The 15,815-nt window shown below is 61.7% G+C and overlaps 1 protein-coding gene across 1 annotated transcript in view; it reads right to left on the reverse strand.

The window, feature by feature from the left end:
• DNAH17 (dynein axonemal heavy chain 17) overlaps nucleotides 1–15,815 on the reverse strand; it is a 45,462-nt gene that overhangs the window by 12,208 nt on the left and 17,439 nt on the right. Inside the window, exons 32-61 of the mRNA XM_019514867.1 lie at nucleotides 15,515–15,622; nucleotides 15,283–15,414; nucleotides 14,739–14,899; nucleotides 14,439–14,595; nucleotides 14,050–14,154; nucleotides 13,574–13,731; nucleotides 13,180–13,318; nucleotides 12,649–12,876; nucleotides 12,123–12,260; nucleotides 11,427–11,559; nucleotides 11,039–11,166; nucleotides 10,810–10,958; nucleotides 9,901–10,183; nucleotides 9,432–9,605; nucleotides 8,386–8,593; nucleotides 8,146–8,311; nucleotides 7,679–7,781; nucleotides 7,318–7,465; nucleotides 6,490–6,581; nucleotides 6,204–6,365; nucleotides 5,633–5,797; nucleotides 5,292–5,483; nucleotides 4,399–4,665; nucleotides 3,781–3,942; nucleotides 3,097–3,330; nucleotides 2,493–2,657; nucleotides 1,975–2,070; nucleotides 1,655–1,872; nucleotides 657–864; nucleotides 325–440 (exon numbers count right to left, since the gene is read on the reverse strand). Of these exons, the coding sequence (XP_019370412.1) occupies nucleotides 325–440; nucleotides 657–864; nucleotides 1,655–1,872; nucleotides 1,975–2,070; nucleotides 2,493–2,657; nucleotides 3,097–3,330; nucleotides 3,781–3,942; nucleotides 4,399–4,665; nucleotides 5,292–5,483; nucleotides 5,633–5,797; nucleotides 6,204–6,365; nucleotides 6,490–6,581; nucleotides 7,318–7,465; nucleotides 7,679–7,781; nucleotides 8,146–8,311; nucleotides 8,386–8,593; nucleotides 9,432–9,605; nucleotides 9,901–10,183; nucleotides 10,810–10,958; nucleotides 11,039–11,166; nucleotides 11,427–11,559; nucleotides 12,123–12,260; nucleotides 12,649–12,876; nucleotides 13,180–13,318; nucleotides 13,574–13,731; nucleotides 14,050–14,154; nucleotides 14,439–14,595; nucleotides 14,739–14,899; nucleotides 15,283–15,414; nucleotides 15,515–15,622 (4,895 nt within the window). The remainder of the gene's footprint in view (nucleotides 1–324; nucleotides 441–656; nucleotides 865–1,654; nucleotides 1,873–1,974; nucleotides 2,071–2,492; nucleotides 2,658–3,096; nucleotides 3,331–3,780; nucleotides 3,943–4,398; nucleotides 4,666–5,291; nucleotides 5,484–5,632; nucleotides 5,798–6,203; nucleotides 6,366–6,489; nucleotides 6,582–7,317; nucleotides 7,466–7,678; nucleotides 7,782–8,145; nucleotides 8,312–8,385; nucleotides 8,594–9,431; nucleotides 9,606–9,900; nucleotides 10,184–10,809; nucleotides 10,959–11,038; nucleotides 11,167–11,426; nucleotides 11,560–12,122; nucleotides 12,261–12,648; nucleotides 12,877–13,179; nucleotides 13,319–13,573; nucleotides 13,732–14,049; nucleotides 14,155–14,438; nucleotides 14,596–14,738; nucleotides 14,900–15,282; nucleotides 15,415–15,514; nucleotides 15,623–15,815) is intronic.

Genomic DNA, 15,815 nt, shown 5'->3' on the forward strand with positions numbered 1-15,815 from the left:
AGAGGCGGCTGGACCCAGGTGCTCTGCCCCCCGGCCCAGAGGTGCTCTGCCCCCTGGCCAAGCAGGCAGCGCCTCCGGGAGGAAGACGCCCTGCACAGACAGCGATGGATCATCATGGGGGCAAAGACTGGTGAGGCCGGAGCGACTGCTGACCAGGGCGCTCGGGCCAGGGACAGGCGAGAGGTTGCCAACCCCAGGGACTTCCTACAGCAGAGCACGTCCCCCCAGGGAAAGGGCCCCAGGGCCCCCAGCTCGGGTAGCTGCTGGGACCAGACTTCGCACTCGTCGCCAGCCCCAACCTGCGCCGGAGCCACGGCTCGGTACCTGTTTGCTAACATGATGACTCTGTTTGTGGTGTCGGCTTCCTGCTGGCACTTGATTTTTTCGGCTGTCGCCTTTTCAAATTCGGCCGTCAGGGTTGCCAGGTTGGCATTTAGGTCCTTCGGGAAACAACAGGTCTGCAGTCACCCGTTCCTCACGGGTGCACCCGGAAGCCTCCATGTCTCGGTGACGCCAAGGTGTGCCAGAGCCAGCCCCTCGTGCCAATCCCTCCTGCGCCTCAGTGCTTTCCCTCTGTGCCCCGTGGCGCCGTCGGCAGGGTCCCAGCACGGCTGGCACACTTGGGCTCAGGGAGGGCAGAGATGCCGTGTGCTTACCGCGATTTTGTTTTTAATGCGGCTCAGCTTCTCCTGCGCCTCGGCCAGCTCTGCGTTCGCCTCCTCCAGCGCCTGCCGCTTGGGCGCCACGTCGCAGTACACCTCGTAGAAGCGCACGATGTTCAGGCACCAGGAACACAGCCCCGCGGCCGCTGTCGACTTGGACATGATGAACTCGGGGTCGAAGGTGGGGTCCGACTGGTAGGGCCTAGGGATGATGAAGACCAGGACAACCATCAGCAATCACGGTGAGCCCCGTGTAGCCAGCTATTAAAAAACCATGGGCAGTTTTGGGTGGCTCCGTTTTATGGGCCTGGTTTTGCAGAACGGCCTCTGGACTTGGTGTGCAGCTGCACCTGGCTCCTGCTGGACCCCCTGGGGCACCAGCAGCCTGGCCTGAACGCTTTGAACCCACGGCCTCCTCCAACGCTGCGATGCATTTGTAAAGCCTCCTGTCACTTTCTACCTTTTCTCTCTGCTCAGGGGCACGAGTGGTCCGGAAATGGGACGTCTGGGTCCAGCCCTGCCCCAGTCTAGAGGTTTCTGCCCACATGTTTGTGACCAAGGACCACAGGATACTGGGAGGCGCCCCGCGTGGGGGGCGCCGAGCAGGTCACAGCTGTGGGCAGCTGCACAGCGTGGAGAGGTGCTGCTCCCGGTCCCTCAAGCCCCAGGGCAGAGGGGTGCACAGGGGATGCGCCTGGGGGCGATTCCTTGCTCCAGCACCGCACAGGCCAGACACATGGTGACTTGGAGCCTTGTCCCGCAGCAGCACTGCCCAGCCAAGCCCCGCGCCATGCTACTGCCCGGCTGCTGGCCCCACCGATGCAGAGGGGGCTGCGGTCAGTGCCAGCCTGCCTGGGCGCCCGCGGAGGGACGTGAGGAGCTGGGGACACGTGCCCATGCCGCAGCACAGCAGGCCCAGCCCTGGGCAGAGCCGGCCTCGGGAAGCCTTCCCCTCCGAGAAGCCAGGCTGGGCCCTGCCGGCCCCCCCGTACTTGAAGGCTTTGAGGCAGGGCTCCGGGATGTGCTCCTTGTCGAACTTCTTCAAGGAGTCAATGAAGGAGTCCACTTTCCCCATCATGATCTTTGCTGCCTTCCAGCTCTTGTCCTTGGGGATGCGGCCCCCGGGTGCGGTCAGGATCATCACGGCGGCTGTCACGTTCACCACGGCCTCGGGGGGCGACCCGAAGGACTTCAGCTCTGTCAGGTTGTTCTGCAGGGATCACAGCGGGTGATCGACTGTAGCCGCTGCCGCCACGGGCTGGGGACCCAGCTCCCTTCCTCCCAGCCGCCGGAGCTCAGACACACACGTTACCTTGTTCAGCGTGTCGAGGGCTTCTTGTGCCGCAATCAGAGCAGGCTCAGCTTTCACCAGGTCGGTCTCGCAGGCTTTCTGCTTCTCTGCCACGTTCTGGCGGAGGTAAAGCATGTGCCTGCAGCCTGGCTCGTGGCTCCCCTCGCCCTGCCTCCCACTGCACCCCCATGCATGCCCTCTGACGCAGGATCTGCCTCCTACCAGGCACCTGCCTGGCGCTCAGCAGACCAGGGCTCGCTGCCCTCGGGAGGGCCCATGGGTGCCCCACTGCATACGTATGGTGCATGGCAGCAGGCACCGCAGACGCCCTGGCCCCCAGCACGCAGGCAGCTTGCTGCGCATGGGGCTCAGCCACAGCCCCAGGCCCTGCTCCTCTGCCCCTCTAGGAGCTGGCTTGGGAAGGGGGGCTGGAGACAGCTGCCCAGGCTCTTCCTTGCCCCGACCCAGGCTGGCTTCCCACCCTGCTGCTGCCATTGGAGGGAGGCGTGTGGCATGAGAGGGGCCTGGCAAGTACATACCGTGTTGATGACCTGGACCTTCAGCTCCTCCTCGTCGGCGATCATCTTCTCCCGGCTCACCTTGTCGGTCTCGATGCCCACCACCTGGATCAGCTTGTCGGCGTCCTCATTCTTGTGCTTCAGCTCCAGCTCCTGCACCGCCAGCTTGGCCTTGAGGTCGTCGACCTGCGTGGTGTCCGGAAGAAGGGGCAGAAGCCTGTTGGGGCCAGGCCTGGGCACGGTGCGAGCAGCCGCCAGAAGCCTCAAGGGCTTGAGGCATGTGATAGAGTGGGGGGAGGGGACCCCCGGTTGGGGAGGGCTCCTGCTGCCCTTCCCTTGCACGAGGGCTGTGTGCCCGGGAGCGGGCTGGCATTACTCCCTGCGATGCAGCCCCTGCTAGAACAGGGTCCCCTGGGTCTGCCCAGCACACGCGGCCGCTCCACCACTCACCCTGGGGCTGGCACCCAGGAGCATTTCCATGAGAGTCAGCGCAGAGTGGTGGGGCGGGGCGGCTCGGACCCACGCGCCCCCCGACCCCGGTGTCTGCCGACCACGACCACCCAAGTCCTGCCCACGCCTCTGGCTCGGCCAGACCCCACGTCTGGGGGAGAGGCTGGCAGCTCACCTGTGAGGCTGTGCTCTGCAGCTTCATCAGGCCGTTCTCCAGCCTCTCGATCTTGGCAATAAGCTCCCTCCGCTTCTTGGCGAGCAGGTTCTGGTAGAGCTTGATCTGTTCCAGGAAGGTTTTGGGTGTGGTGTAATTGTAGCGCCGCTCTGTGGCCAGGTACACCTTGGACATCTCGTTCACGCTTTTGTGCACGAAGGACATGAACTGGCTGATGGAGACCTTGACCTCCGGCTGTGTGAGGAACCACAGGCTGGTGGCGGCCCCGTTGCTGAGCGTGGGCTCTTACCTGCGCTCCACGAAGGAGGATGCCCTGGCGCAAGGTCAAGGCAACGTTCACAGCCACAGAGATGAAGGGAAGGTAGGGACGTGCTCCTGTTGTGGCAGCCGCAAACAACTCGGCTGCTGGCTGAGCCCCTGCGCGCACCCCCGGCCTCGCTCCGGTCTGCCCCGGGCCGTGCTCTGCAACATCACCTCGCTGCCTCCCCCTCTCGTCCCCTGCCTCCCTTCGCCCATGGCCCACAGCCCTGGCTCCTTCCAGCAGCTCCGTGTGGATGAGACCGACCCCTCACCTCCTCCCTGCCAGGCCCTGGTGCAGACACACCGTGAGTAAAGGAGGGGCCGAGCCTTGCCCTGATGGGCTCATGTCCCCTTTCCCATGTGCCGCTGAGCAGCGCCACTCACCTCAATCCCCTCCGTCTCCTCCAGGAACCGACCACTGACGGACACCAGCGCGTCCTCTGGCCACTCATGGAACCAGTCGATGGCTGTGCAGTTGACCACGGCAGGGAACTTCCTTGCGCGCACCCGCAGAGTTGACCCCACGGGCGAGAAGCACAGGATGATCTGGGCCCAGGGCACATTCATGGCATTAGAGACCACCCGGCAGGGCACAGGACCTGGAGCCCACCCAGGGCAGCTCAGGGGTGGAGGACTTGGTGGGACTGATATTGGGGTACCGCTGGGTGCAAGCTCTGGGCAGGGCTGGGCCAGGCAGAGAGGCCCTGATCCTGCCTGCTGTGCTAGGCAGGGGTGCCCTGCAGCAGGAAGTGTGGCCCCTGGGCACAGCTGTCTTTGTCCAGGCCCGTGCATGCGTGTGGCCAGGCCCCCTGGCATGGGTGAGCCCTGTGGTTGCTGGGGCTGGTGAGTGCAAGCGTAACCCTGCTGCGGTCCTTTCCCACTGGGCCAGAAGCACAGCCCAGCAGTGCCCAGGAGAGCCTCTGGCTGCCCATGCCAGCATGGTACCTGGCCTGCACCCTGCATGCAGTGGGACGGGGCCAGGCAGATGCCTGGGGTTCCTACCTTTAGCTGCCGCCTGACTTTGTCGATGAAAAACTTCCAGCAGTTCTCCCGCGTGTCCGGCAGCCCCAGGAACTTCACTTGCGGCCGCATAGAGCTGATGATGTTCTCCACCTCGTCATCCTGGAAGAGCCCCGGCACCTCACCCGACGCCAGGAAGTCGTTGATCAGGACCAGGAATGGCTCCTCCGCCACCTGCGAGTCTGTCATGAGGAAGACGGTGGGCGTGTTCTTCACGGCCGCCTTGATGTACTGCGAGGCCAGGTCCAGCTGGGCAGAGGACGGAGACAGTCACTGGCTCCAGCAGGAGGCGTGCGGGTCTGGCTCCTGCCCCACGCATCTCCTCCGGTGATGCAAAGGCAACCAGACCAGGTGATGGAGGGGACGAGGATGCATGTGCCGTGCCAGGGCAGGCCAGGCCCCCAGCCTGTGCTGGAGCTGATGGTGAGTCCAGCACCATGCATGCCCTTCTGGGGGCTGGGGCAGCACAGGAGGCCAGCACCATGGCCACAGCACGTCCCCAGAGTCCCTGGCTGGTATTCGGGCTTTCCCTGCACAGAAGGAAGCTGGGTCTCTGCCTGGCTCCCCGATGCGTTGGGAGAAGTCGCAGTAGATGTTGGGTTTGGCGAAGGAAGCTGGATAAAGCTGCCAGGCTGCTTTGGGAACGTGTGCCGGCCCCATATGCCGCAAGCAGCTTCTGGCATTGTATGCCACCCCGCTGCTGTGCAAACAGCCATCCCTGTGCCTGGGTCTGACACGCAGGGACCGTGCGAGAGGGCTGGCGGGGGGCCTGGGCATGGTGTTGACTTTCCCTATCATGATGCATGGGGTGGGCACGGGGACATGGTGGCCCGTGGCAGGTGGGAGGCTGCGGTGCATGCCTCTGTGAGGCTCACCTTGAGGTCCGGGATCCCGTAGCCCTTCTTCAGCGTGATCTGGAAGACATCCAGGCCGCTGATGTAGGCTGCAAGGCGCGACAGGCTCTGCTTCCCGCTGCCCCCCACCCCCACCAGCAGCGCGTTGCCCCTTGGTGCCTCCAGGATCCGGCTGATTCGGCAGATGTGCGACACGGCATCTTCGAACAGCACCTGGGGAGCCAGCCGCAGGTGCTCAGGGCAGGGCCCCGTGGCAGGGACGCGACGGACCCGCTAACGCACACGGCGCGGGAGAGGCCGGGCAGGCAGGTCCCCCGGCTTGCCGCACTCCCAGCTCTGCGGGTGGGCAGGAGGGTGCTGACCAGGTTCATCACCGCGTTGACCTCGTTGTAGGTGTCCAGGGCCTCCACCAGCAGCTTGTTCAGGGACGGCCAGCCCGACACAGGCAGGTACTTGGGCTCCCCGATGCCTTGGGCGAAGTGGCAGTAGATGTTGGGCTTGGCGAACAGCAGGGTCTCGCCGAGCTCCTGTGAAAGCGCAGTGTCAGGTGAGTCCCAGGCTCGCACGGGCAGGAGCGCTACTGCTGCTGCGTCCCCCTTTGCTCCCCGCATGGGCACAGGCGAGGTGGGGCAGACCCAGCTGGGCTGGGGGCAGAGGTCGGCACCATGATATGGCCCCCAGTGCAGCTGCTCAGGGCTGTTTCATAACCCACGCTGCCAAAGCAGCGCTTGGAAAGTGCCCTTGTTCCCACGACTTGGGGAAGAGCAGCGCTACAGCTGCTGTGAGAGCCGCTCTTGGGGCCGGTAGCTGCCAGACTCCACAGAGTCCCCTGGGCAATGCGCCCCGACATGGAGCGCGAGGTGCACCCCGGAAGCGTGTCTGCATGGTGCAGGTGGCACGCCGGCACGGGTCAAAGAGTCTGGCCTGACTTACATCAAAGTGCTTCTTGCAGGTGGCCACCAGGACCCTTCCGAAGCTCTCCTGGTCCTTCTCGTCGATAAGCTTGTCGCCGTATACCCGCTCCGCTTCATGCAGCCAGAGCCGCACGAGGTCGATGGGGTTCTTCAGGCATTCAGCAGTGGAGAACAACAGGCCCTGCAAACGCACAGCCTGTCAGACCAGGCCTCGAGTGCTGCTGGGGCGAGGGGCTGGCTCTGGAAAACGCTCGGAGCAAGAGCATGCAGGGATGGGGCGGAGGGACGAGGCAGGTGGTCACCACCTGGAATATATTGGAGAGGTCCCGGAGGTTGAAGAGGTAGTGAAATTTGATGGCTGTGGGCAGGAAGGTCGTGGTCACCTTCTGATGTAAGGCTGTTTAGGGGAAAATACAGCATGTGTTAGCGTAGGCGCCAGGTAGTGGCCAGGTGCCTGAAAGGAAGGGATGGCTTTTCTCCAGACTGAGCTTAATGTTTCTCTCCTCTCTCTGGGTTCTCAAACAAGCCCGAGTTGCAACCTGAGTTTCACCACGTTCAGCTGCAAGGCTGAGCAGTCTGAGCACCAACGTTGTCTGTGCTGAAGCCCCAGACAGCAGAACTAGCTCTGCTCAGACTTAGCAAGTGATCCTCTTTGATGCGAACAAGCCTCGGGCACTTTTAGCCCAAATGGCAATGACTGGATTGGCTTTGAGGTGCTGAGAAGGAAGCTGGAACTGAAGCTGAGACGCAACTTGTGTTACAGCCCCAGCAGAAACGTCACAAGCAGGGAGCAGCAACGTGGGAGACGCTCTGGAAGAGAGACGCTCTGGAAAAGAGCTGAACCGAAGGACAATCTGATTTGCTCATCATTCCTAAGACTGCTGTATTGTTCGTGCTGCCCTCAGGGGAGCTGCAGGACCGTGAGGTGGTAATGAGTGTGAATGATCAGCTTTCAAGTTTAATGAGTTCTCCTCCACCAGGTGCCAGGAGGTCACTGCAGCACCCGCGTGTACAACCAGGGCAAGGCTCCCAGAGCGGGGCGCAGAAGGCCCTGCCAACCCCAGCTGCACGCCCAGGCTCTGCGTGCAGAGCCAGCATCTGCCCTGAGAAACGCTGCCCTCCCAGGCACTTACCCAAGGCTCCTGCAACCAGCTGGGCCTGGATCTTCTGCACCACCGGCGAGACCTTCTGGATGGCCAGGTGCTGGGCCAGGATGGTGCTGTAGATGGTCATGAGCGCATCCTGCCCAGGGAAGCTCACGGCAAACACGCAGAAGTGTCGCTGAAACAAAGCCATTGATGGCACCAGAAAGCCCCATTGCCAGGAAGCAAGCTCTGCCGGCCAGCGCTGCCCTCTCAGACCCACGGCCTTTTGCCAGTGCTGCAGAGTTTAGCACTTGGTCAAAGCACTTAGAGAAGGGCAAAAAGGGGGACTCCACAGAGCCAGGATGCTGGATGGGCCACCCAGTCCCTGCCCTGGCTCCATACAACCTACCTGCAGCCTGGAGTCGATGGTGAACGACCCGGCAGTCGGGTTCATGCAGGCCACGTACTGGCAGTTGTGGATGTCCTTTAGGGTCAGCTTGTTCCGGTCATACCTGTGGGGTGGGGGGAGGGCAGGGGAAGGGTGTGCACAGGCCAGGGAAGCAGGAACCCCCTGCGGTTGCCTGCCCCAATCAGTCCATGCATTCAGGACCCTCTGGGGACACCATGGGGCGGGGAAACAACCAATGGGTTACAGCCTGGGCATGGGACAGGTTCCCAAGTCCCCCCCTGCACAGCCCTGGACAAGATGCTAGCTCCTCTAAGCCATGGTTCTCCACACACACACGGTGCTGAGAGTCCAGCCCGCTGGCGGGGCTGAGCACGGCTCCATCAGCCCAGGAGGCACCCAGACACCGAGGTAACGGGCACAGAAGGGCTCCAAGCTGGACAGACAGACAGATGCAGACTGGCCATTACCAGTGGCCGTGGTCCATGTGCTGCCTGATCAGGGTGTGAGGCGCCACCGTGCCGTACTTGTCGACCTCTGGCATGTTCATGTCGTCTATGAAGTAGATGAGCTTCTTGGTGCCCGGGGGCCCGTAGTTCCTCCCCGACTTCTTCTCCAGGGGCTTCTCGAGTATCGCTGGGGGTGCAGAGCATGGTGAGACGGGGGCCAGGCAGCAGAGCCCCGTGCGGCCCTGCCAGTGCAGTCCTCACCCTGCAGCATGGCCGAGGTCGTGTAGAAGTTGAAGGGCACAGACTGCACCAGGTAGTCATCGGTGTTGAGCGCCTCCAGCTTGTTCCCCATCAGGACCGACTTCCCTGTGCCCGCGTTCCCCACCAGCATCACGGGCCACTTCCTTGCCATCAGCAGGTCCATGAAGTAGCGGATCCGGATGGTCTCTGTCGTGTGCACCATGGAGGCCTGTCAAGGAAACCCAGTGGTGAGATAAGTGCCTGCTTGGGCCAGGGGGAAGCCAGATGGGCAAGGCGGCATGCCCTGGAGGTTGGTCTGATGGCGCTGCAGTGGGACATAAGGAAGAATTTCTTTACTGTCTGAGCCCCCAAGGTCTGGAACAGCCTGCCATTGGAGGTGGATCAAGCACCCACATTGAAAGCCTTCAAGAGAAATTTGGATGCTTATCTTGCTGGGATCCTGTGACCCCAGCTGACTTCCTGCCCCTGGGGCAGGGGGCTGGACTTGATGATCTTCCGAGGTCCCTTCCAGCCCTAACGTCTGTGAAGTCTATGAGGAATGGGGCTTGTGGCCAGAAAGCTGCACAGATTTGGGAAAGAAAAGGTTCCAAAAAGAGATGGCTTTTAGAAGACCAAAGCCTTCCTTCACAGTGGCAGCTGGTCAGTGCTCAGGGCTTCCCTGCACTGACAGGAATCACAGCATCATAGAAAAACAGGGCTGCAGGGGACCTCTGCCCGCCATCCAGACCGGATCTCAGCCCCTGCGGTAGGGCACCCCACTGGTTGCCTGTATTGCCCAAGCAGGGGACAAGGTTTTCCAGAGCTCATATGCAAGCATCTTGCAACCCTAGATATCAGGCTGAATCACCCATATCATCAGCTTAACTTCATGGGAACAAGGATCCATGCACAGAAATAAACAACCTATTTGCAGGCTACATTGTTTTTGTCGTTATGGTGGTTTTAATATGCATGCCTTGGTCATGTCCTTTAGCACAGCACTGTTGAGGGAGGAAAGCTAATTAGTAATTCAATTAAAAGAAAAAAGAATCAAGGAAGACCATTACTTGTAATGGGACTTCTGGATCCAGTTCAAATTTGGGCACTCTTTCAGTCCATGGCAAAAATTTCTTTGTGTCAGGATCAATGAAATAGTCAAAAATAGTCCCCTGAGAAGGAAACTTGATGGTTTTAAATTCATTCACCCACCATCTGCTGAACTCCACGCGATAGTCCACGAGCTGCGGAGAGAGAACGAGACAACTCGCCAGGTGCAGCTTCTGCAGTGGTGCAGGGCCACGTCCCGGTCTGGGCCCACGGTGCACCCGGACGGCAGCTGAGCCCCCCGTGCAAGCAGAACAGTGACCGGACAGCACGGCTGTGGCACGGGGCCCGAGCACAACCCCCTTCCCTCGGCCGAGGGCCCTGCTCTGACACCAAGAGCTTCCAGAGCCAAAGCAAGTGCAGCGCACGCCCGGGCGGCAGTGCGCTGCTGTGTTAGGGTCGCTCCCCGCTAGTCGCCGCCCGCCGCCGTACCTGGTCTTGGAACATGGCTCCTCCGAACGCCCAGAAACAGGCAAACACGAAGTAGAGCTCGTAGAGCTCCTTGGGGGAGTCCGGGGGCGCGTTGGCCGGAGTCAGAAGACATTCGAGCAGATACAGGAGGGTCTGGATCACTGTAACCTCAGGCACTGGTGTTATCTTCTTGAACCCAAACTTCAGCTTCTCCAGGCACGTGGGCAGGTATTTATCAAACAGGATCATCAGGTTGGCTTTCTCAGACTGCACTGTGCGCCTCTCAATCCAGCTGTTCACCACACTGCAAACCAGATGGACGTGCTGCACGCTCCAGGCCAGGCCCGCGTGCCGTGCCTCGCAATCAGAGACGAGGGGCTGGCAGGGACCTCCAGAGCTCACATCTAGTCCAAGCCCTGGTGGGGGCAGGACCAGCCCTGGCCAAACCAGCCCAGACAAACCATCAACTAAACTCTTTGTAAAACTGCCCTTAACCCTGTCTGACCCAGCCACAGGGAAAGCAGGGAGACCGTGGCAGCCAGTGTCCTGCTCCTGTGAAAGGCTGTTAATATCTGCCCAAGAGATCCCGGGTGGAGGCCAGACTCTCTGCTACAGAGGAAGGTAACCCCCCCAGGCTGTTCCAGTCTGACCAAAATCCTTTCCAGCCCCCATGTGTGGCATCAGTCTGAGCCTGAGTGGAAGTGCGAGACCTGGGTTTGGTGCCAGCAGGAGCACTGGCACAGCCCAGTGCCCATCCCCATCCCCATCCCCAGCCTGGGCTGCAGCCAGCACCCAGTGCCTCTGGGGGAGGCTTAAAACCCCTGACACGTGTAGAAAGGGCATGGGGGCAACCAGCAAAGCCCAGAGCGAAGGTGGCACACGCACCCCACCTTCCCCAGGGGCACGCGGGAGAAAAGGAAAGCAGCTCACGGGTTCCAGCCCAGGTCTGCAGGGTTGATGTAGAGGATGCCGGCCCTGGACACGGTGGCAGGCGTTGCCGTCCTCAGGTGGCTGATCTCAAACAGCAGCCTCATGGTGAGGTTCAGGGGGATGCGCTCGTTGCTGGCCAACGTGAGGACCTGGGGGGAAGCGCTGCCGTGAAGCAGCTGCTCTGGGCTGCGGGAGCGGGAGTCGGGCAGCCGGCGCCCCAGGGTACCACCTTGTTGTCATCCATGACGGTGTTCAGAGACTCGATCCACATGGGGTCGATGTCTCCATCCAGAATGATCCACTTGGGGCCCTTGTGCGTGATGTTAGCCAGGTCTCGCATCGTGGTGGAGAACAGACCTGCCCGACAACACAGAGTCACTCGTCCCAGCACTGCTCACCTCGCGGCGGGGGGAGCAGTGCCAATGGCTTCTGAATAAACTTGCTAAATCCGTTCCCACCCAACTGGAGGAAGAGGCCGATGAAAAGACCGGCCCACTTCCATGGCCAGCGGTAGGGGATGGCGTGCATGCCTGGACCTGCGGGAGCCGTGGCTAGCCTTTGGCTGCTGCCGTGGGGGTAGGAGACGCCGTGCAAGGGGGAAGACGTCTGTTTCCTACCGTCTTTCCATTCCCTGGTCGCCGGGTGAATGATTCCAAAGAGCTCGTCGCAGGTCACGGCTTTGGGGTCCAGGTCCACGGCCACGGGCCTCCTCTTCATGGTCTGATACGTCTTGTTCAGGGACTTCAGGACCTGTGGGCCAAGGCGTCCTTGCAGCTCTGTACAAACCCGACGCATACCCTGAGACAGGGTCCTAGACACCACGACCCAGGGCGCAGTGGGCCCCCTGCTCCGACAGTGCCATGCCCCAGTTCCCTCGGGCTGGTGGCGACTGTGGGGCTGGCTCCTCTCCCACGACAGACCCGTGCACCGGGACTCCATCCAAACCCAGAGCCCGCGGCCTCTGAGGCTGCGACAATGCCTGAGCAGCACCTGGGTCCTTCCGAGGTGGGAAAGACCACAACCTCCACTGGCCAGCATCCTGTGGCCCCTGCGGTCTGCCTTGTCTGTGCCTGGGTGTGTGCCAGCTCTGGCAAAGGGCAGCACCAGCTCCATAGCGTGCGCTGGCTAGAAAGCGGGGGGTGGTCTCTCATGGTACACACACCTATCTGTCCCCCTGCTCGGCAGTCTGCTGCCACCCCGGGTCTCCCACCACTGTCTTGTGGTGGAAACGGCACAGCTGGCATCCTTGGGCTCAGGCCTGGCCTGACTGGGGCAGAGGCTCCGAGCGGGGGAGCAGCTCGGAGATGCCGCACCTGTGACTTGCCGCAGCCCGCATTGCCGATGACGAACACTGAGTGCCGCACTTGCAGCAGCTCCTCCAGCTGCACCACTTTCAGCACAAAGCTCTCCTCTGCCTGCAGCCGCAGCTCTAGGATGGACTGCTTGATGACCTGCGGAAGGGCGCACCTGTTAGTGATGGGCCCTGCGTGCCACCAGGGCCACATGTGGCTGCAGGCACCAGCGTGGGACCTGCCGCTCGCTCCCTCACACCCCACCCACAGCACGTCCCTCTCCCCGGGGCTCATCGCTTCCCCCGATGTGCCCGGGGCCTTGGCTGGAGTGCTCTGCTGCTGCCCTGCCCTGAGCCCGTGGGCACTGCACAGGCTGCAGGCGCTCTGGGTGGCATCTAGCGTGGGGAACCTCCAACCACCAGAATCAAGACAGTTAACAGCAGCACTGATTTAATGGGCACAGCCCGAACAGGGCAGATCTCAGAGCCTGGGTGGAGACCCCCATGACTGAGGGACAGCCCCTGCCCCATCTCCCAGGCGTGCTCACCTTCTCAAAGTTGAGATCCCGCTTTCTGGGGACGTCCAGCGCTGGGAAGAGGTCCCCGATGAGCCCCATGAACACGGGCAGGTCGTCCGTCACTATCTTGGGGATGTTGAAGTCCCGCAGAGCTCTCATGAGGACCTGGTCTTCTGCACGGCCAGGGTCCCCTCTCTTCAAGGAGCCGGCCACAACCAGCACTGACTTGATGGCCCGCAAGCCCCAGTCATAATGGTCCTGGCAAGGTGGGAAGCCTGAATGTCACGTTTGGTTTGAGTGTGCAACAGAAAAGCCCAGTCTGCATCCCCGAGGCTGTGCCATAGCACGTGTGTGCTGCAAATCTAGCTCAGCAGAGTTGCCCAGAGGTGCATGCACTTTGTTTCCCTGCAGCGGTCATGCTGGGATGAGCAGAGCGTCCCACTTGCCTGCACAGGACATGCCTGCATGGGAGCCGAAGTGTCCGGCCTGGTCCCCCAGACTGCCGGGAGTGAAAGCCCAGTTCTAGCCACAGACCAGCCCTTCCCAGCCCAGCTGATTCACCTGCTTGGAAAGCAGCTCCTTGCACAGGGTGTAGAGAGTAATGAACTTCCTCGCTAGAAGTTTAGCATCAAGAAAGCCTTCTGCCACCAGCATAATCTCACAGATGAGCTCGAAGTCGGGCACCACCATGGCACAGGGCCTGCGGGAGAGGAGACAAGGGCCAGGGGAAGAAGTCCGGTGGCAACTCCCCTCTGTGCACACCCCACCCCCAATGCATGGTACCCTCAGCCACAGCTCCCAGATGCAGGAATTGCATGTGCATGATTTCCACGATGAAGTCTGTGCTGAGCGTTATGCAGCCCAGGCTGCAGCGCGAGCACAGATGAGCTGCCCAGCAAGTCGGCATCGAGAGCCGATGAGTGGCGACCGGCTGGAGCCGCCCCTCTGCGCACACCTGAACAAAGCCTTCAGGTTTTCAGGCAGCTCAGTCCGCCCTGCGTAGCCTGGGTTCATGGTGATGAAGAGCCCGACGGTGGGGACGAGGGCGATCATCTCGCCGAGGAAGCTGAATGCGGTCTTCTTGGCCCGGATGGCGTCTTGGACGCATTTTACCTGCAAGAGCAGAGAGAGGCTTTCAAATGCAATAGCATCAGCTTCAAGCGTCATGGGGGGAGGATGTGCTGCTGACTCCAGCAGTCCTTGCCACAGACACAGGGCTCCCTGGGGGCATGTGGACTGGAGGCTGCTGTTTTGCCGCTTCCCTGGCAGGATTCAAAGGCAATGGTGGCCGGGGTCAGGCACTGAGCCGACGGCCTCTTGCACTTGGGCTCTGGGTTCAGCGATGCTGCGCTGAGGACGGGGCCAGGGCAGACAAGCTGAGCAGCACCGAGCACCCGCGCCCCTACAGCCTGCCAGGGACACGGGCCCCACCTGCACGGCAATCACGGACAGGACCTCCACCGAGATGCGGTTGAACTCATCGAAGCAGCCCCAGGCGCCTGTCTGTGCCAGCCCCTTGTAGATATTCCCACACGACTGGGGGAGAAGCAATGGAGAGCAGTTCAGAGGCTCGTGGTCTGCATGGGAGGCTGCCGCAAGGCGGGGGCCATTTGGGAAAGCAGGTAGGAGCTCACCCCCAGGAAGCTCACGCCGCCCCAGGGAAATCCCCTCTTTAGCAGAACCCCAGCCCCACGCACTCACCCCGTTGAAGCATGGGCTGAGCAGGGACTGCCAGCCCTAGCCCTGGGACGGGGTCTGCTGTGAACGGGAACTTGGACCTGGCCCCCTTGCCCGTTGCTGCATGCACCCGGCTGCTCTACCTTGTAGTCCATCTGCTCAGAGCAGTTGAAGACGTACACCATGGTCCCGATAGCGCGGCCCAGGTCCTTGGTGGTCTCTGTCTTCCCGGTGCCGGCGGGACCCGCTGGAGCACCGCCCATGATCAGGTGTAGGGACTGCGTCAGCGTGATGTAGCACCTGGGCGAGGTGGACGTCCTGTCTGAGCTGCCTGGGCAGCCTGACCCCCCACCCCACTGCCAGCGGCTTCCCGCTGCTGCTAGTGAGTGTCACTGCCAATCCCGCCTGCACGGGTGCTGACAATGGGGCCAACCCCTGTGTACCGGTCCGTGAGCGGAGTGATGACCAGCCGGGGCGTGTTGCCCAGGTACTCATAGGAATACTGCAGCTGGGCGTCACAGATGTTGGCGTAGCAGTGCCGCTTGTCCTCGTCCCAGCGGTGCCGCAGCTGAGACTGCCACGTGAAGGCCTGGGAGCTCTCCACCTGCAGAGCCGAGGGGAAGACCCTTCAAACGTCAGTGAAGGCACGACGGCCCTCCCGGGCTTCCTCTACGGCCGCTGCAGCCTCTGGGCCTCCTCGCGTGTGATGGGGCTGTCTGTGCATTGACTGTGGTGCTCAGCGATGCAAAGTCCATTCAGAGCATCGAAATCTAGAGCTGGATGGGCCCAAGCTTGGGAGGGCGTGGGAGGGAGGATAGGGCTGCAGCAGGACAGCCAGGCACACAGCAGCCTGTGCGTGTTGGCCCTGGTGCTCACACAAGCTCGTCTTGTGTGTGCTTAACTTCTGCAGCCAGAGACTGAAGCAGGGGCTGGATGCGCCTGCTCCAGGCCCTGGGGAGCAAGGCGGTGCCATCACCTGCGTCCTACCTTGGCCGTGATCATTTTGGCCACAACGTCTCGGGCGTGTACATCAATGGTGCAGATCGTCATGATCTTCATCCTGTCGCCCAAGGACAGGCTGCCGAGGAGCAGCGTGATCAGGGCGTTGAGCTGGCTGATCTGAGGCAGGACACCACTGGTCAGGGCTGTTGGTCAGGGCCGGGGGAGCCCGGCCGCATCCTCCAGCAGCACTGTGGGTCCGCGGTGCCTGCCTACGCACCTGCTTCTTGTTGTAGTCTTTGATCGCGTTCTCGTAACCCTCCTCCAGCCTGGAGAAGGCGATGCCGACCTCCGTCGTCCACCAGATCTGGGTGCAGGTTAGAGCGATCTGGGACAGACCACATGACAAAGTCTGTGGATGAGGCTGTGGCAGAAAGCCACCTTGGTTTCTCCCCAAAAATCTCTGCCCTGTGACACCGTGATTTAAATCTCTGTGCTGTGACCATTCAGTTAGGATGGGCCCAGCACACAGGGGACCACACCCTCAGCCTGTCTCTTTAGGGAACTGGAGCTGGCTGCAT

This window comes from Gavialis gangeticus, unplaced genomic scaffold (genome assembly GCF_001723915.1).
Source record: "Gavialis gangeticus isolate Ggan-Ray unplaced genomic scaffold, GavGan_comp1, whole genome shotgun sequence".
Classification (NCBI taxonomy): domain Eukaryota; kingdom Metazoa; phylum Chordata; order Crocodylia; family Gavialidae; genus Gavialis; species Gavialis gangeticus.